A 21,324-nucleotide genomic window follows, 5' to 3' on the forward strand; every position below is an offset into this window, starting at 1 on the left:
TAAAATAAAATAGAATCCAAAAGTGGGAAGGGAAAATAACTCATTAAAAAATATACCAAATCAAATGTGATTACATTTTGATTACTTTTCTCCATTTTGAATGAATTGAATGAACAGGCTCCTTGGATGTTTCTTCTAAAAATGTGGATTAAAAGCACAGAAACCTTTTTTCACAATCTCAGACAAACTAATGAATTGCGGTGGTCACGTTTGGAAAAGTAGGTCACGCTTGAGACGACGGCAGACTGGCACATGATCACAAGCGTCGGCTATTTTTCAAATGGAACTAAAATTGCAATTGTGTAAATTTCCAAAAGCAACTGTAATTTAACTATACCATTACAATTCCAGAATTTTAAAAATGATATTATGCAATCTCATGACATGTAATTAGTTACTCCTCAACACTGCCTTCCCAGGAGGCACGGACGGAAACGGAATTTTCCACGTTGAACTCATTTGCAGTCGTTCTCGTGTTGTGCAGCGGAAAGCGTGTAGTACGTTGTACGGCGCCCCCTAGCGGATCTTTGCCAGTTTTCCACGCTGATCCGAGATTTTCGACAAAAACGGAGGAGCACAAACACACTTGAAAACGACACGAAATGTTATAATTACCTTTCTCTGGTTCCCGGGAAGCAGAGCGGGATGATGATGATGAGATGTCAGGATTGAGGAAGAACAGAAGCCACGAGTCAAAAGGAAAGAATGAAAATCGAGCAGGAAATAAGCAAAAAGGGAAGAAGAAATAAGAGCACAGGGAAGGGGAGACAAAGAGAAAGGAGCCACGTTAGTACGTCCATTTAAAAATCGACAACATGCGTACGATTGTGTGGATGTGTGCAAACATTGCGCATCGTCAAGCCCATTGTTGTTGGTTTGCATTGTCACATGCACATGAGAGAAACTGCCAGGCTCGTCGCTCCTTTTGGAGGCCGCGGCACATCGCTCACTTTCACTGCCGTCCTGTTGTCTTCCCCCAAAAAAAAAAAAACGGATTGAGCAATACGATACAATCGTACCTTGATATACAAGTTTAATTTGTTCCGTGACCAAGCTCGTAACTAAAGTCACTTGTATATTCAATTAATTTTGCCCATGGAAATGAATTGAAATGCCATTAATCCCTTTCAGTCCCACAAAAAGCGCCACTATTTTTCGTTACATGCTTTTAATGAAGACAAATAGCACTGTATTGTAAATATCAATATAAGAACACAATAAAAGACAGTGTAAATAAATAGCCAATAGTCCACGCCAATAGCGAATGGGGTTTTAGCCCTCGTCTTGACAAAGTATATTCACTAATTCAGTGTTTTTTAGGATACATTGAGTGTGTCTGCGAGTGTGCGCGCGTGGTAGCGGTTTGGCGGATTTCAGACAAGCATTTTCAGTGTAAGAATGTCATAAGTGTTGCTGCTTGCTCTCCTAACAGCTGCTGGTTGCCATCTCATGCGCGCTCGCACGCACATTTTGCTCTCCAATTACCTTGTCTTGGCTGCAGTCAGCAGAATCACAGAAGTCATCTCGGCAGAAGCCGCCAAGACAGGACAAAACGGACTGATGCCATGTCCTGAAGTTGTTGACTTGAGTTCGTCAATTGCATGTTAATTCAACCCATGGGCAATTATATAATACGGTTGGGGTGACAATGAGGGTTCCCGCTTTCCACGCTGAAGATATTAAGTGGGGGGACTAGAAGTGTAACTGCTTCATGCTCTAGCCACATGCAAAGTCTGTCAACAAACACATTTTTGTAATAAATTGAACCTCTCCGCATGATGCGATGCAATTTGATGCTCTTTAGAGCTCCCATTTCTGGATCTCATTAGATTATCAAGGTGTGTTTAATGTTGTAGTCAGTCAGTGTGCATATTATTTGCCGGTGTAATATACCGTTTAATGGTTTAAATGAGATCGAATCGAGCGCGACTGAGGATGTTTGCGGTGAGAGCTGTGTTCCCAACTCACGTGGGAAGATATTGCTTACGAGGTTCAAAGCAGAACAAGACACTGATCGGCTAACTAGGTGACAAAAGGTTTTGGATTTTCGATCAGGAGTCAATGAATGGAACCGCTACAGGTATGGTCAGGAGCCTGTGCCGAAAGGTGAGGTGTAAGACAATGACACGTGGTGGAGGGTTAGATTAAGAAAGATAGTAAAACACCTTGGAAAGGCAAAAACAGTGAAGCAAGATTCAAATCTGTTGCTCACCGACACCAAAAGGTTTGCAAATTGGTTCTCAGTGTGGGACGATCCCTGCTGCGACTAGCGAAAATGCACCAGTCATTGACGCTCACCCAAAATGGTTTGTAATTGCTTACAGGCGCCACAAGATGGCGGCAAAGCAATTTGTTTTTCTGTACGATAAGACAAGGCTGCGTTGCGACTAAATGAAGCTCCTCCCCTAAGCACAACATCGTTCCTTGGCACTAAAATGCTACAAGATGGTGCCAAAGTAGTATTTTTATATTCGACATGGTTTGGGCCTGGGCACAGATCCATCGGATAATGGAGGATAGGTCCTCCAAATATCCCTAAATTTGCAAATGTTGACCCGTGGATATGCTATTTGTGTGGGATGGAGCCCTACCACAAATTGTGAAAGTTGATTCTGATCTGACATGCCACAAGATGGTGGCAAACCACTACTTTTATCCAAACAAAGCTCCTTAACTCACTTCAACATAGCCAAAATCATTGCAACCGTGATGCCGCAAGAAGGCAGCGAAGCGCTAATTTTGTCCAAATGAAGCTCCTCAAGCCTGTTTAGCCTGTTTAGCTTCATACCAACCAACAATGGAAAATGCCATTGACAGGCTAACGGAGCGCATCGGTGTCTCCATAACCCGCGGTGCCTTGACATACGAGAAAACCAGACTTTTTCCTTTGACATTTTCTTTTTGGATACGAGCCAATTTTTTGCTTTGACTCGAGAGCAAAAATTTGAAATACAATTAAGCGCTGTTTGGTGGCAGCAAACTCCACTCAATTCATTTCATAACAAGCCGCAGTTCGGCAGATAGTGAACAACTCTTCATAAAAAAACAAAGGTCGCTTCAAGCCGTTTATTGCCACTCCCAGTTGACGTTGACTGTCAAACTCAACATAAAACAAAGAGAATTACACGTTGTGTATTTAAAACAACCACATAGCTTTGCTTTAGATAAGCCTGTTTAGCTTCATACCAACCAACAATGGAAAATGCCATTGACAGGCTAACGGAGCGCATCGGTGTCTCCATAACCCGCTAAGCACGGGCTATTTGAACACATACGGAGGAGCAACACATGCAATAGAACAATCCTCACATCGGCTCTTGCCCAGAGTCGATGTGGATCAGATTTCATTTTCTGGCCGTCAGTCAGCTTCATGTTTCATCAGAGGAAAGCCTTTTTTTTCCCCTCTCCATCATTTTAACTAGTATTTAAAACATGTATACAGTATTCTGTGCAGATTTTGCCACAATAATTATCTTATATTAAACTGCTTTGCTGTGTGAGACAATGTATTTCACATTAATAGTCCATTCTGAAATGCAGATTGACATTTGGGACAAAATCAAAAATTAATCAAGCGTTGAAGAGTGACAGCTGCTGTAGCCGCAAAGGGGAAGGACCAGGCATCCCATTACTTTTGCCTCTATGGAACCATGACCAGGTTTAAACTGTGTTTCTCAAGAGCCAATTAATGTATCTTCTGCTGATGTGCCGTAACGCCTAAAGGGTGCTCTCACATTTCCCCTATTTTAATTTTAAAAATCATGTGACTATACAACTATGAAGAAAGAATTGAACTAAATGCAGCCGAGTGCCGATTAATGCACATAACAAAAAGCACCAGTAATTGCAGTTCACTCAAATGGAATGTAAAACAAGGTGATAAAATGTTTTTTTAAAATGGAGGTGATAAAACTGCAAAGATGAGGCATAAAGTGAACACTTTATTTATTGAGAAAAAGGGACTGTGGTGAAGCGCAAATGATTTTAATTTGCCTAAGCAACACTGCCAATACTTGTGGTTAGGAGAATACACCCACCTCTGCATCTCAATGCAAATTGTTTCATTTAGCACATTTCATAGCCAGAGGCAACCAAAAGTGCTTTGCACAACCTGACATAAATGATGACAGGAAACAGGAAGGGCAAATGCACACATGCACAGAAACTACGCGCAGTACGTCAAAATGACGTCGGCCATAAGCGCAGGCTAAAAATCCAGAAAAAATATTTTTTGAAGTAAATGAGACATGGCAGGAGTTGCAGCTCTTATCAGAATCAAGTAAGTAGTATGATATTCTAAGATTCGTTCTTATCAAAGTCTGAAAATTACGATTTACTGAACGCTTTCCCACGCCTAGTCGAATCTCACATAGAGGTTTCGGAGCAACATATGCTGCCATCCAAGCAACGTCTTTTCCAGGGACATCCCTGCTTATTTTAGCAAGACGATGCCAAGCCACATTCTGTACGTGTTACAAAAGCACGGCTCGGTAATACAAGACTGTGAGTAGTAGAAGTAAATGTTATTTTTGGCCTAAAGAAATAGGCGAATAGGCGAATCAGTGAGTAGCAAACCGTGAATATACTGGGCAACTCTGTACAGATATTTTTAGTATTAGTGTTTTAGTACTGACTGATTTTCACTTTTACTGTTTTGGGCGTGACTAATACTAGAAATAAACAGTTTTTGAAGGCTTAGTGAATCGCTGTGAGGTTGTTGTTTTATTTTTGGTCTTCAGGCACACATTTTATGACCTGATTCCAGGCATTTGGCAAAGCAAGGAAGGGAAAAGGGCTAAATAAAAAGTGTGTGAGCGTGGGGTGGGGGGGGTAGAAGAGAGGGCTGACAAGCCAGGAGGCACACGACACCCACATGTCAACACTCGTCTGATTTCGTTGCATATTTTACAGCATCGGCGTGAGGGAGAGATGGAGCGGGAGGGGAATGGAGGGCGGGGGAGAAGAGAGGGACTGTGGGTGGGCGTGAAAGAGGGAGTAAGATGATGTCCCGCTGTTCACGCTGCTCTTGATCGTTTTACATCACACCACTTCGGAAAGCACGTGCGGGATGGACGCGCGCGTGTGTGTGTGTGTGTGTGTGTGTGTGTACGTGTACACAGAACTTCATTGAAATGTCACCTCAGTAAAGTGCATCTGTTCATGTGTATTAATGTGTGTGCTTGTGTTTGTGACTGATGGAGAGAGTTAAAAAGAGTGTGGGAGAGATCAGGGATTTGAGCAAGAGCGATTCCAAAGCTCACTCACGGTGCACTTTGAATCACACAGTGTCCTAATTAGCTGCATGCGCAATAATGCAAGATTCATGCACAGCATACGCTCGCGTGCACTTGATCTCATAGTGCATATCTGAAATGTTGCCTCACTAAGAATATGAATCAGAGCAAAATAGCAAACATGGCCTCATTCATGAGCTGTACTGCGGTGGGTATACTGATATTGTTTGGGAACTGACTTTTTTATTTTATTATTATTATTTTTTTTTTTTGTACACACAGCATGCCAAAAAGAATATGGCTCTAACTTTGGCGCCATCTGGTGGCACTTTTAAATAATTGTAAGTGAGTTGAAGCGCTTCATTTGGACAAAAGTCCTTTGTGCTCGACAATTTCATGCTTCAATGTCCACAAGTTCGTGCCAAAGTGTTTAATTCTTCAAATTCTACTTAATTATGCCGCTTCTCCTCACCAGGGCCGCGAGCGTGCTGGATCCTATCCCAGCTATCATCGGGGAGGAGGCGGGGTACACCCTGAACTGGTTGCTAGCCAATCGCAGGGCACATACAAACAAACAACCATTCGCACTCACATTCACACCTACGGGCAATTTAGAGTCGTCAATTAACGTACCTGTGCATAGTTTTTGGGATGTGGGAAGAAACCGGAGTGCCCGGAGAAAACCCACGCAGGCACGGGGAGAACATGCAAACTCCACACAGGCGGGGCCGGGGATTGAACCCGGGTCCTCAGAACTGTGAGGCTGACGCTCTAACCAGTCATACATTCATATATTCATATTGGAATGAAAGTTGTAGGCTACACTTTTTTTATAACCACTAGGTGGCAGTGGCATTTTGGAATGAAAGTGTACAGCTTTTTCATAACCAGTAGATGGCGACATACATTTATAAAATGCAAACGTTTTTTCCATTTGCCGCTTTACCTTTGTATAATGCGCACTATTGACAATTTTGTTTTGGGGACGGGGGGGAGAATTTGCATTATACATGAGAAATTACAGTAAATGCCTTGGGAAAGGGATACAATAGCAGTTTATGACACAACATGCAGCGAGCGGTGTCGAACAGCCCCTAGAAGAGACTCTAATATTTTGGTTTGTTGGGTTCTCTTCCGGCCCTTTGTGTCTACCTTGCTTTGTTTTTTTTTTAGCCATTGTAGCTGTGTTAATAAAATTGTAATGCAACTTCCCAAGGGTACGGATTTTTGTCTGATCTCGTAATTTCCACCTGCAGCTCTTGAAATAGAAGAAATAAAAGAACTGTTCAATGGTTACTAGACTTTAATTGATCAAATTAATTACATAATTTGGATTTGAGAGGTTCCCTCTGCTGGCTGAAAAAAAAGGTGGTAATGAGAATTAAAATAACATTTTAAAAAAATGTTTACCTACACTGAGCGCACTGTGCAGTGTGTATGTGAAGAACGGACTTGGTACATGAGGCGAATATGTGATTTAGTTGTTGACAGAAAGCTACTATTATGAAACATTTATTGAGCGGCAGTTTGTACGTGAACCCCCGCGCTGACGCAGACTCTGGAGCCGGCCCAGCAGGGGAACTTCATTTCACTTCGCCGGGGCCACAAAGATGCTCCACAGCTGCCCGCCGTCTTTGACAGAATATGACAAACGTGAGGGATCCCATCAGAACGGGTCAGCACGGAATGCGTTTGCACCCCTGGTAAACTGCTGGCCAAACTGTACTGCACCTTTGAGCCTCCGGGATGCAGAAGCCCCCTCCTCAACAGGCCATCACTGATACCGGACTTGAATACAGAGGGGGAAAGAATGGCCAAAACCCCATAGCACATTTTGTTTCGGGCCAAACGGGGCAGCTGTGGCCACCGGGAACATAGTTTATACGTAGTCTGAAAGCGAGACAGCAGGCAAACATTCCGGTGTGTACATTGATGTGTGACCGGCACCTCCATTCATTGCCGCCCTACCCAGTCAAGAGCAGCGAGGATTTTATCGGCTGAAGATTTATTGGCTGGAGGAGGAGTCAGGGAGAAGATCTATAGGGGGAGCACAATGAATAATCAGTCAGAAAGACATGGCTTACAACCAGGTAAGCTAACCCATGCTAATGTGGGCGATAAAGTGGCAGCAGCGGTACCGAAGGAGGAGGGGATGTCTTAGTTTCATCACAGTGGGCGTCTCCGGCCATAACGACCCTTCAAGGACTCAGGCTTTGTGGGAGGCTGAGTGGACATGTCCCACGAGAAAGTAATGTGTGGACAAGTGGCTGTGACGGATTGCGGAGGATGGAAGGATGGAGGAGTCATGAGGGGGGGGGTTGGGACCTGAGAGGGTGGGGAGGGCGGGCGGCCATCAATCACCGTGGCGTCTATCCAATGTGTCTGGGCGATCAGGGTTCTGTCCCAGTGGGCCGTCAGATGAGTCTTGCATATTAATTTGGGCAAAAGGGGCCGTGACATCAGCAAATAAGAAAGGGGAAGAAACGCTGCCAAAAGCTCAAGTATGCAAACCCGTTGCACTGACATAAACCAAGGTGATGTCGAGAGTGTGTTGAGCATTAAAATATTAATGATGCTCAAGAGCTGCTTGTTTCCGTTCTTCTACTTTGTGCAAGGAAAGAAAAAAAAAAAGTAAGCCAGACAGAATCACAACCTATGATGAATAGGAATGAAAAGTGCATGTTTGTAGTCAAATGCACACTGGAAGGCAACATGATGACAGTCTTGGACAATCTCATGAAATCCAAGACAAGCTCTGCAGCAACATTAGTTGTGATTTGCCCGTGAATATTCTTATATTCTTTGTCTATGTGTGATGCTGCAGCATTTGTGTTCAAATCTCCATTGCTTAAAGGCTCAAAGACATTCACATTGCTCAATGTCCAGTTCACATCACAGTCGATAGGGTCAGGCTTCGAAGATAGCTTTGTCTTGGGCCAGGGTAGTGCAATGCGCCGCAATCCAGGTCAGGAAATGTCCAGATTTCACTGTTGATTTAATCAATGATTGACAGAGAGCAGAAATGGGGAAACTCACACCTTGCATCCACTGGATCAACTGGGAGTGGCAATAAACAGGTTGAAGCCTCTTTTCTGAAGAATTCTGAAAATCTGCCAAACTGTTGCTTCTTTCCAAGTGAGTTCACAACCACTGTTCGGCACTTGTATCTGAAATGTTTGAGCCAAAAATCTCGTCACTAGTGCCCCAATGCACCGTCGTATTGCAAAACACCTCTCAGTACAATGCAGTGCAGTTCTCCACCGCACGACAAACAGTTAAATTAAGACAATGCCCGCCCTACAGTCATCAGTCTTTGGACTCTCTTTTTCGTCTTCACTTTTCTCCATCCATCATAAATGCTTGTCAATTCAACACACCATATATCTTGCACAAACCAGCATGTACTGAACTTCATCTATAATGCACATCTCCAACGGCAGAAGAATGTTCCTGCCATATGCACCAGAGAACACCACCCGGTCCTCGCAGCACAGCCACATTAATCCTGTTTTCTGCACTCACTCTCCAATCCCTATTTTGCCTACTTCATCCCCCTCTCTTCTTTGCATCTTATTTTACCCCCCTCCAAACACCTGCTCGGCAGTAGAAGCAGCAGCCTCGCACCTGACTGATAGTCGGGGAGCGAGCGACCTCGCTGTGCGTGAAGTCAAACCCAAAGCAAAGAGGCAGGCAGACAAATAAGAGGGGTGCTAATGACCGAGTGATTAACAACAATGAAGGAGAGGTAAGATACTCACACAGGCAGACATGTTGGCCATGTCACAAACGAGTTCCTCGCCTCATTAACTCCTCTGCCTCGCTGACATTGCGATCCAGCTGCCGTGTCGCTCGTCCCTCAACGCTGATGCTTTCCCCGTCTCTCCGCTTCCCAGTACTATGACCGCACCGCCGTCGGAAGACTGGCTCAACGTGAGGAGGGAGGCATCCCCCGGCTCGGAGTCAGCACCTGCTACCCCCCCTCGAGTTGCAGATATCGTTCCCTTTCGCCTGCCTTACAGAAAGCGGCAAATAGGGGAAGGCTTGCACGGCGGCGGGAGAAGCAGGAGGAGGAAGAGGCTGAGCTCAGCAGCCAATGACACGAGAGCGAGGCAGAAAGAGGGCTGCAGACAAAGAGTGGCAAGACCAAGCCCAAAATATGGGATGGAGAAAGTACGTGGAAAATAGACACACGCATGCGCACGCACACACCCTCATACTTGCTGAGCGCTACCCGATATAGCGACATGACTTCATCGAGGGAGCAGCGAGCCCCGCCGGCCCCCCTTACGATGGGGGGCTCATTCATTTGGAATCAAGCGAGCCACATCGTCACAACATTGGCGGGAACACTCCTCGCTTGGCAAGAAGAAAGAAAAGCGCTTATCAATATGTATGAAAAGTTAAATCATCTCATCCAGTACATTCTGTTCTGGTCAAATGTCACCTCTTTTGACATTGAACAGCAATGAAAATACACTTTTCCCCCCCCCCTTCTAAATGGACCTAAAATACACCCAAATTGAAATATTTCAAAATGTCATTGATTATCGTTGGTCACCGGCTCTTCCGGCTCCTGCCCCCAGGTAGGCGCTACCGATCAATGCAAACTAGAACAGTTTCTTCCCTCTTGCAATCAACTTCTTAAACAGCTAACCTACAATTCCATTGCAGCATGCTGCCAATTTTTTGTTTGTCTTGAGTTTGTTGTCACATTTCTGTCGGGCCAAGTATACATCACTCGTGCACTCACTGTATGCACTATTTGCATATCTGTTGTTGACCAATACTGGCCACTCATGCCAGAGCAGCATCTGCCCCACTTGCACACTGACTGAGGTGTATCTGCAACATTTGCACAATCGACATTGTCCCAGATGATCGCGCTACTCGTCACTTTAAACTTGCATACACTCCTTGAAGTCTCGGCGCCCTTTGCGCAACGGCCTTTGCGCCACAACATAGTCATTCAAACTGCTCTAAGTGCTAGAGGACTTCTGCACAATTGTCAAAAAAAAAAATTATTGTACCAGCATTACCAGATTACTAGCAACCCTTTATTGCTCAGTGACTGTTTTTTTTTTTTTTGTCAATGTCTTTATGTCTCCAAAGTGTTCTCTGTCAATTGACTTTCTGTTGTCGTACTAGAGCGGCTCCAACTACCGGAGACAAATTCCTTGTGTGTTTTTTCGACATACTTGGCTAATAAAGCTGATTCTGATTCTGATTATTTTTGTATAGTGGTGCTACAAAATTTCTGTACATAACTGAGGCTTGTGCCAGGTCAAATTTTTTTTTCAAATTTATATTTACCAGTGTGTGTTCAATCAACGACAATGGTGGAAATCTTAAATATGCCATAAATGAGTGCATTTTTTTAAATTTTATTTTGCGGGACAGTTTTCAAGAGGGAACTTGAAACAGACCCAAACTGTCTGTACTTTCAGTGCAGCACTTTCTCAGCTTCCCGCGGAAACATTCGCCTGGTGGTCTTTATAAAAAAAAAAGAATCTCAAAACAGCAAAAGAGTCGCAGTCATCAACGTGTGTGTTTTGATGAGTTGGGAGCGTTTGAAACAGTCTGGAACTGTTTGTGTTTCCACCACTTTTGTATCTGTTGGTCTTTGGAGGATCATGGGGAAAGAGTAAAACAACATGAGAATGATTATACATATTAAACATAAGGAACAGGAGTCCTTCCGAGGTCAGCAGCAGCGAAAACAAGTCGTTACAATGCAGCAAATACAAACACACGTTCTCACTTCTCTGAAACAGCAATTAAGGATGAATCATCCATTGATTCATGTCAGACAGGCTATCAATACATTTGGAAAAGATCTGTAATTTATGATTGGAGGACATTGTTGGTCAAAAGTCAATGTGTGCATGGAAATTCAGAGCACAAGGGTTGAGAGCCTTCATTTGTCGTTACGCCTGGAAGTATGTTTTCTTTCGTGATCATCTTCTCTCAAAGGGAAATTCAATGTACACTCTGCTTTATATATTTTGTGCACACCACACGCAGAGAAGCCGATCACTCATCACGGAGGCAAGCAAGGAGAGACGTCAGTCACAGCGAAGGCGAGCGGACGTCGTAAATACTCTCGTCCCAAAGAGAACGTCAGACTTGATTGGACACACCTGGAAGCAAACGTCCATCATCGGTCTTACGTCTGTGCCGTTAATCCGAGCAACATAAAACCGGAGCCTTAAATAAACAATAGTCTACAATAGCCCCACGGATTTGAAGTCAAAGAGTAGGCTGATTTACAAATAACGGTAGTGCATCATGCTAGCCTTACGCCATGTCCAAAGGTCACCATGTCCCTTTCATGTACTGCTCTCCACTGAATTATTGATCTGGTCCCACGGTCAGTCATTTTAACCATGTCTGAATTTCCAACATGAATGGATCGTTGGGTCTCCCTTTTTAAGCGGTTTACCTCACGAAACGGGTTCTTTCGCACATTCCAATTACGGCGCCAGAGAAGAAGGCTACAAATCATTTTCCTGTTTTCTCAATCACTCTGCCTTGGCCAAATGCCAAGTAAAGATTTGTTTACTCATGGCTGGAAATCGCTTCGCCTTTTGCCAACCGCAGCAACGTGTGATGTCACGGTGAATTGGTTTATTAATAGTGAATTCAGGAAATCGGCCGCAGATGCTTTGCCGCTTCAGCCTCAAAGCGACTCAGGCAGACTTCAAAGTCACCTTTCCTGCTCCTCACAACGTGAAACTCGGAAGACATTAGCCCAAATGCATTGGCACAAAAAGAAAAGAGTCAATAGTCAAGGACACACGTTTGACATCAGCTCGGAAGCACAGTAAAGAAAGAAAAAGTAATTCTTCAAAACTAGCATTTCCTTTGAACATTCCGCAACCGCTCTTGAAACACAACCTTTGACTGTAGCGCCCTCTACTGACAACTTTAGGGAAAGAAACTAAATATTCAATTCCCTAAATAAGGACAAAAGCAAAAAAACAATGTCCTACTTGAATTGATTGCAGGTTGTGAGGATAAAGATACACAAAAAAAAAAAACTATCATGCAAATCTTAACAAGCTAAAGGGAAGGAAAATAAGCAAAAAGGAATGTGGGGGAGAGAAGGAGAGATTGGGATGAAAAGGAAAGCAGAACAGGCCCCAACCCCACTCCGCCCGCTTCCTACTCCGACTACACACTTTTTAAAAAAAGTGTTTTTTTATCCATTACTACTGCTGAGAGACACCGTGAAAGTTTCTCCATCCTCTGAGACATACGAGGGAGGAGGAGGGGCACTCTTTCTCTCGGAATCCACAAGAGACACAGGTAGAGAGATTGGCACACGTTAGAGCGAAAGAAAGGAGAAGAAAGTCGCAGAGAGGGGAAGACGAGGGAACGAGACAAGGATGGCAACACACATGTACACTGATGCTATTTTAAACTGCTTTTGATTACACGTGTGGGAACACAAGACATCGCTCTCCTCCTTGCTACTCCACATGCAAGCGAACCTCACGAAGTTTCTTAGCTCTTAGCGGTTGAGGTGAAACGTTAACAACCACAAAATGAGGTGCAACAGGCACAACAGGAGCTGTATCACATCATCTGTCTTTGCAAATTTGGTCGCGGGCGCGCTGGAGTCTATCCCAGCTGCCTTCGGGCGAGAGGCGGGGTGCACCCTGAACTGGTCGCCAGCCAATCGCAAAGCACATAGAAACAGAACAAAAAAACAAAACATTCACACCAATAAGCAATTTAGAGTCTTCAATCAACCTGCCATGCATGTTTTTGGGATGTGGGAGGAAACCGGAGCGCCCGGAGAGAAGCCACGCAGGCACGGGGAGAACATGCAAACTCCACACAAGCGAGGCCGGGATTTGAACCAGAGTCCTCAAAACTGTGAGGCAGACGTGCTAACCGGTCGTTCAGCGTGCTGCCAAGTTCCTCGCAAAAAAAAAAAAAAAAAAAAAAAACATTCCCACAGATGTGGACAGCTACAGGAAGTGGAGACAGTGTTGTTGTTATTATTATTATTTTTTAACGCAGTTTATATCAAGGCATCCGCAAGTTTTGGAACGCTAATGATACATTATTCATGTCATTGATGGTCATTTCCATGTGTAATGGCAACGCACAAAACTGATGAGAATTACGTCGTTGCGAAGGCGGTTAGCGCAAATGTGCACTGAAAATAAAGCAATAATAAGCAATGTAATGAGTGTTCCATTTCCTGCAGGATGTTTGCGTTCGACTGGCTGCTTGTATCTCATCAATTGGCGCTAACGGCTACCAAAGAGCCAAGCTTGCTCTCAAAAACATCTCCACAAGATATTTCAAAGTCTTTCCAATACCTGTCGTGGTCACGGCCGACTCCCCACACACGGATGCTGCTGATTGGCTGAGAGTGGAGGAGGCTTTGATCATCTGGGTCGAGCAGATTCAGCATGCGTTCTCGAAGCACCAGCAGCATCGCTTTACCCTTTGAGAGCACAAACACAACATGAGCGTCCCACGGGAGGCGGAGTGCCGCGGTTCTTGTCGGAAAAGCGCTCAGCAGAGGTGGCAAAAGTAAAGATACACAAAAAAAAAAAAGCAATGATTTAACTCTTTTTGTCAAAGTTCGTGTGGCTGAAGAAAGTATCTATCACTCTATCCATCTATCATTTCGAAAAATGTACAGACCTTGAAATGTACTTAAGTAGAAAAGTAAAAATGAATGTTTACAGTGAATTATATACACAATACCCATTTTGATAAGTTACCATGACGAAAAAAATAACTTCTCTGCACACAAAGGTTTCCCTTTTATTAACTTGCATTGTGTTCATATTGAGGAGTAGGGGGGAAACAAAGCTAGATAGTACGGTATCAAAGTATTTGTACTTTGTTACTTCCCACCACCGGCGCTCATTTTTCCTGCATTTAGTTAGCGGTAAAAGTAACTGACCTCTCCCCAGACGCCAGCTGAGTCTCGGATGTCCTTCCTGCAGTAGGACAGTTGTCTGATGCAGTGGTGGACGGCCACGCTGCTCCTCCCCTCGCACAGGTCCTGTTCCGACATCTCAACCCAGCCCAACGATCGCACCGGAAACGACTAAGAAACGACACACCTTGCTTTATTTATGGCATTGATTCATTTTATTTCATTTTTTTTTTTGTAAACCACTATTTTATAACATTTCCCTTAGCTTTCAGTCATAGCATTCACATGATTTAAGTCTTTGTTAAATGTCAGGGGGGAAATTCTTTTTTATAATTATAGTAATTACTATTACATATTTTGTATATGAGCGATCGACTGCTGCCTACTTAATAAATGCAAAATTGGCACCGAAATGTGTGTTTTGGATTTCCGAACTACATACTTACGTACTTTGGAACTTAAATTGAACAAACAGCGCTCAACGACTGTTGGCGCCGACCGCTTACATCATGGATTGAAAGTCAGTCTTAGAGATCAATTCTCTTTTATTTTCCACTGGCTCTATACTTCACATGTATAATTAATTACCTCCTTCCATTCATAGTGCACAAATCATGCAACAAAATAAAAATAAATAAATAAATAAAAGATTCTTCCACAAGGGGGCAACACAAAACAACAGGAAACATTTCCAAGCAAACCCTAAGGGCTTTTGTACCTGCACTGAGAAGGGACCGGAAGAAAAAAAGAACTTCATCCATGCAGTCTTCAGTCCTCTATTGCTCCGCATAGGCTCATAAAATTTAATTGTGAAACAATATCAAGCGTATTTAAGGATTCTTATGACAGCAAACAGATTCGGTCCTACCATTGCTTCTGGATCTGCGGAATTATTGTCGAGGTCCACGGTTTCCAGTGGGGCTGCAGGGCTGCAGACAAGTGACACATTCAAGATTGAGTGCAGTGCTTCTCCAACCTTTTCCACCAACTACCACCGGGGGGGGGGCAAAAAAAAAAAAAAAAAAAAAATTCTGCCCTTCGAGTACAACCATCGAGACCAACGTTAAAATACAGCAGCATAGTGGGCCTTCGTGTTCATCGAACATGAGACAGAGGTTTTATTCCCATGATGAATATTTAACATTTTTGTGAGCCATTCTAACATGATGCACAATTTCAACATTGCCACTATGCTTAAATATAGGAATGAAAACAAAATATGTACTTCATGATTCCATCGAAATGTGCATCACATACAGTAAGTTGAATACAAATTCAAAACAAAGTATTCTAAAAGATGAACTGCAACTGAACAGAACTTAGGCAGTCATTCTTTCGCTTACTTTGACAATCACTGACGTGAGTTGCATTTGATAATAAAATGAGGCGTTGTTATCACAAAGAATTGTTTAGAAACTTTTACTTGAGTTTGAGCGAAGCATAGCGGAGGGTGGCCCCTTCAAATGCCTTCAGACTGGGGTCAGGATAGATTGGATAGTCCTTCAGCTCCTGGACACGCGCGCGCACACACACAAAGTGGTCAATGAATTAATAGATTCATCATTTTTGATTGGATGGTGGTTCTAAACTGGATTTGTCACCATTTGCATTCAAAATGACTATTGATATTTATTTGTTCAATGTGCACTCGGATAGACATTCAAGCAAATCAAAGTGAATTTTCCCTCTGCTCCCTCCGGCTGTTTCCTCAATACACGGTTTCATAATGTTTGATCACATTAAAGATAGGTAGGCCATTGTGCTACAAACAGCCAAATCTGGTTTCGCATTAATAACACAGAGAGAAGATACAAAAGGGCAGCACGTTTTGAATACAGCTTGAGTAGAGCGCGACATTTATTAGATGCGCAGATATACCTGATTCAAACTTTACGCAGTGTGTAATTTACTCTCATTTAGACAGAAAAGAACATATAAGGTGGAGGATTCTATGACGGAATATGGAGAACAGCGTGATTCAAGAGAAATGAAAGGCTTACATTGAGTGTGCAGGTGGCGCTGTTGAGATTCGGTGCAGGAGGGGTGACATCATTGGAGGGGGTGGGGGAGAGCGAGTTTGGGGAGGAGGCGGGCTCCACGGAGCCGTCTGAGATGAGACTGCTGGGCCGCTGTGGCACACAAGGGGAGAGGTGCCCCTTTTTGCATCAAAGACCATGTCCAAAAGGTCAACTGCTTTTACGAAGTGTCGGTACAAGCCCAAAGTCACAACAGCTGCATGTGTGTTACGCTATTCCTGTTTTTTGAAGCTGCCGACTCTTTACTCCTATTTGCTAGCTACTTTTTGATAGACACACCAAATGTAATGAGGTATATCACTTTGATAAAGTCATTGAACTAGTTACGCTCATATGACATTTTTAACAGGGTAATTTGTAACCGTAACCAACTACACTTTGGACATCACCACTGGTTATAATCTTCAGCGATGGATATGCGAACACAGACGTCGACAGACAATATGATAATGCTCATTGGCATATATTCTTTATCCTCTGTGGAAAAACAATTACATTTCCTGCAGTACACCGAGTCCGTTGCGAAACTCTTCTTCCTGTGCATCTCAATGTCTGTATTATACCGCCACCTGGTGGGGGCTGGAACGGATTATGGCATTTCCCATTTATTTCAATGGAAAAAGCTGATTTGAGACGCGAGTGTTTCGAACCGCGAGCATGTTGTCTCACCTCGTCGGGTGGCTTTAGCGAGTCGTGCGTCTCCTGTTGCGGTTTGTTTTCCGTCTCGCCGCAGGCAACGGGTCGGTGGTACTGAGTGGCGCCGGTGGGGACGTGCCAGAAATACACCTCGGACGAGTCTGAGATCTGCCGCCAGCCTGGGGGCAGGTCCCCCTCGCACCAAACATCTGCCAATGGAACGATACGGGTACAAACGCAGGATATAGATTGGGTGCGTGTCATACATAAATCTCGTGTGCGTTTGCGTGTGTGTCTGCACGGGACGGAGGACGGGGATCGTTAAAGCTTCTGTTGCCATAGCGACTCTTTCCTCATCCCTAAAGCAGTGGCCCTAAGGCAATGGCCTCTGTCCATTTTGTTCCAGCTTCCCTATCGCTCTCGCCTTCATATTTTCTATTTTTTTCTGCTTTTGCAATTCCGGTTTCTTGTTTCGCCACGCTCTTGGATTCGCAGTCTTTCATTTGATGCGACATAAGGCGGCACACTGTGGCCTCGAGGTTCCTGCAGTTCTGCCTAAGGTGCGGCTTTGAGTACATTTCCAGAAAGATCCGTTCGTGTGCGACGGCAGGGAGGCGGAGTAGAACGAGAGAGAAGGCGGATGAAATCGTGGAACGATTCAAGGCCGAGATGTTCGAAAGCAGGGGCGCCCAAAACTACTGCTGTCCATTTGTTATCGGTCCGCGTCATATACTAAAAATAAAAAAAAAACATTATCATTCATTCATTATCACCTACAAAATGTCTCTTCTTCTCCGCTCTACTGGGATAACTCCGCTTCATATCTTCCCTGAATCAAGTTTGCGTAAAGTATGTGCAGGAAGAAGATGCAATAGTCCAGGGGTCACGACCTTTTTGGAACGTCCTGGGTACTGGTTTATGCGAAGGGCTACCAGTTTGATACCCACTTCTGAAATAACATATTAGCTCTAATTACATTTAATAATATCTTCGTATTACTATATTTTACTATCAACAATTAAATATCATTTATGCGAAGATATCGATCATGTTAATGATTGTTCACAATGATTAGGAAACTGCTAAATAGCCCGTGGGCACCACGTTGGCGACCCCTGGAATAGTCCATTGTATGAGAAGGGGGCACTCGAAACAATCGTGGTTGATGATGCATTTTTATGTATTTTGAAGCGTGAATCAAGACTAAAAAAAAATAAATGGTATTAGTCTGTTTTTATGGGACTTTCGGGGGGCACCTGTAAATCTCGGAAATATTTTTCTTCAGAAGCAAAAACGGTGTACTATACTTTCTGTTGTGTGTGAAGGAACGATTTATGACCATATCACACGAATGATCTAGAAGGAAGCGCTTTAAAAATGAGCCATCTTACTACAGATGGCTTTTGTTTTGCTTCTGAATGCGCAGATGCCATTCGGCTGCTTCTCAGTGCAGGGGCGGAGCTATTCTAGTGGAACGCAGGGCCCCAAAGTCCTGAAAAATCTTAATGTCACCTTTGACAGAAAATGTGATGGAGCAGTTTTGTTTTTTCCTTCTTCAAAATACCTATAATAAATAATTGTTTGATGGACTGGCTTCAGATTTTCAAAGTATGTCAAATTTGCCCTTTGCATCTTTCAATTTTCCCGTATGCGGCCAATAACCAAACACAACGTTATCCAACCTGTCTCCTGTGGACTCTGAGGAGAAGGTGACTCCTGGGACAGAGTGGTCCAGCTGGAGTCTTCGTCCTCCGACGGAGTGTCAGGAGTCAAATCCATTCTTAAACTCACTTTAGGGAGCCCGCGCTCGGGTCGGGGATCGAGCACGGCGGGGGGTTCCCGGTTCCTTGTAGGGGTGTTCCTCTCACTGGCCCTAGGCTGCTTCGGGGAGGATGGCGGGTACTGTTGCAGGAACTGGTTCTCATTGTTGGGGTGCAGTTCCACCTTGATCACTCTGGGCTGGGAGCTCCGAGGAGGCTTTGCGGGACTTCTGGGACTTCCCTGAACCTGGATGCAGTGCTCCTCTCTGATGTGGGCTGTAGCCTGGAGGTTTTCCGGGACCCACTCTGGGCTGTCGGAGGATGAAGAAGAGGACGAGCGAAGCGGGGCTTCCACCACGACGGGCAACAGAGGCTGCCTTGCAGTTGGTAATCGGTCTTCCTCCTCTTCCTCTTCTTTCACCACTGGCACGGCCTCTCTCTCTTGGTCTTCCTGGCAGGAGCGTTTGCCGCTGGGCTTCTCTTCCTTCTGGCTCTCCCTCTCCTTGACCGGGCTGGCCTGCTCTTTCTCCGGGAAAGACAGCTGCATCTTCTCTTCCTTGTTCTCCTTGTTTCCCCAGCTCAGGTCCCAGCCCTCGTCGTGGTACTCCAAGAAGCTTTTTGTCCGTCTTCGGAACGGGGGCGGCTGGGAGTTGTCGTTCTCCGACTCGGGCCAGTTAGAGTTGTCCGCGGGGTCGTTGTGGATTTTGCCCTCGGTGTTGGCTCTGCTCAGCTCCAGCTGCTGACTCTCAGCACGTCTCTGCATATTGGCTCCATTCTTGGCCAGTTTCGGGTTGGTCGTATTAGAGAGTGACGAGGGGGAGGAAGAGGAGTAGAGGGCAGAACTGGATGAGGACTTCGTGGGAAGACCCCTGCCCTTGCTAGCAGTCTGATTCTTGCATGACAAGTTGTCACTTATGCCCGTCACGCTGCGCACGCTGGTCATTGTGCGTCTCTGACGGCTCTTGGGCAAGGTGGCCGAACCCGCGCCCTCCGTGCCGCCCGACTCCTTGATGACGTCGCGCCCGAGCAGCTGGTTGTAAGAGGAGCGCAGGCTGAGCGAGGTGGGGGGTGCGGCCGAGGGGCCGCTGCGGTTGGCCACGCCCACATTGGAGGGGGAGGAGCCGGAGCGGGAGAGGGGAGGGGTTCGTACCGACATCATGGCTGACCGGAAAAACGCTTCACCGAATGGCCTGTTGGAAGAGGACACACAGAGGCGACTAAATAGTCATACAGAACATCAGCAAAGAAATTGCATATGAATGCTGAACTGAAATGAAAATGAGCTGACCCTGTGAAGTGAATTTGAAATCTTAGCAATATATGGTTTACACTATATGTGATTCTGAATGCTCTGGGCAGATTAGATCCAACATCCAAGAGAAATGCTCCAAACTCCAGAGATGAGCTTGATTCAGTTTCGTGGAACAAATAGGAGAGTTTTGGTTGTGCTGCCCGCCACTGGAGTCACGGCGGCTGATGTGCGGTGAGCAGCATCCGTCACAATTTTGCTCGCTCTGCAGAGGCGGCGTGATCGCAGGGCGTCATCCAGCGAGAGGGCGGGGGAAGGCCAATTATTTTCCTGTTTACGAATCTCAGGAGAACTCCCCTATCTGCCGCTGAACAGTCGGCATAGCAAACTGGAACAAACTTTGGCAGAGTGGTGAAGCAAGACAAGCGGCAAGGTTATTTGCCAGTTATTGTTTAGTGTTTGTTTTTTTGTTTTAAACCAGAGACGAAATGGAAACATGTCATATAGGATGTCCACCAGCAGCTGCAATAGTGGCTATATAGCGTATAGAGCGGCTAAGCTCCAAGAAACATATTGCAATGTACACCTGGCCAAAGTCGTCCTGGAACAGAAAAGCGCCGTGTCGCCATTCTGCTGCCACAAAGTTGAAAATTAAGAATTGAGATTGACTTTTTAAATGATTAAGAGGCTTCGTCTCAATACATTTCAAATCATATTTTGTATTACAGTGGAGTAGTTCACCGGGCCGGACCACGAATAGAGAAAATCTGCGGAGAATTGATGCCCATAATAATTACTTGAAACATTTTTTTTGGAATGAGCAGGGATAAACCGCCTCCCCAAAAAAGAAAAAAACAACATTGAAAAAAAAAAAATGGAAGGAAAATCCCCAGATAGCTGAATTCTCAGGTGCCGAAGCGCGACTATGCGGGCATCCACTGTATTTACAGGAAACCGCGGTGTTGTAGAGCCACTGACTCCAGCTCATGACGTTACTCGTTAGGCCACGCCCCTTACAGGCACACATCAACACACAAATACTACAGTACGTGTGTCTCTGTGTGTGTGTGTGTGTGTGTGTGTGTGTGTGTGAGAGAGCTTTTTGGCTTCATTACACAAACCAGGTTCTTTGTTTTTTGGGAGGCTGGAATGGATTCATGTTATTTCAAGGGGAAATATTGATTTGCTATATGACTAAATTAAGTTACAAGAATTCAACTTAAGTCAAGGCGCCACCGCGCACCTAATGTCGAGTCTGTCGACCGCATTATGCCCGTGGAAAGCTGACAATATTCACGCAACGCTCATGTGAAAATATCATTTCAGACATTTTAGAAGCGTGGAAAACACGCACATAGCAGATTTGAAAGCCAGACAAGATCGTGGGAATCGGAAGAACCGCGATGTCGGGGAGCTGAGAATCCCCGAACTGTGCACTTTGTCCATGCGGGGCCCTCCTCTCATCCGGGTGTCCGGTCACGGAAGCAGACCGCAACACTCCATTTGC

At 44.8% G+C, this 21,324-nt stretch overlaps 1 protein-coding gene across 5 annotated transcripts in view; it reads right to left on the bottom strand.

Annotated features, from left to right (window-relative positions):
• The window catches only part of LOC133408192 (amyloid beta precursor protein binding family B member 2-like), a 38,622-nt gene that overhangs the window by 15,173 nt on the left and 2,125 nt on the right, over positions 1-21,324 (bottom strand). For 2 of the 5 annotated variants that reach the window (XM_061686744.1, XM_061686747.1), the window contains exons 2-8: positions 18,491-19,758; positions 16,842-17,017; positions 16,137-16,265; positions 15,560-15,645; positions 15,005-15,065; positions 14,161-14,307; positions 13,565-13,692 (exon numbers count right to left, since the gene is read on the bottom strand). In XM_061686744.1, the coding sequence (XP_061542728.1) occupies positions 13,565-13,692; positions 14,161-14,307; positions 15,005-15,065; positions 15,560-15,645; positions 16,137-16,265; positions 16,842-17,017; positions 18,491-19,727 (1,964 nt within the window). In that variant the 5' untranslated portion in view covers positions 19,728-19,758. Of the gene's footprint in view, positions 1-615; positions 971-13,564; positions 13,693-14,160; positions 14,308-15,004; positions 15,066-15,559; positions 15,646-16,136; positions 16,266-16,841; positions 17,018-18,490; positions 19,759-21,324 lie in introns of those variants that run through there. The other 3 variants (XM_061686745.1, XM_061686748.1, XM_061686749.1) reach the window with 3 other exon arrangements.

Source organism: Phycodurus eques, chromosome 9, assembly GCF_024500275.1.
Source record: "Phycodurus eques isolate BA_2022a chromosome 9, UOR_Pequ_1.1, whole genome shotgun sequence".
Classification (NCBI taxonomy): domain Eukaryota; kingdom Metazoa; phylum Chordata; class Actinopteri; order Syngnathiformes; family Syngnathidae; genus Phycodurus; species Phycodurus eques.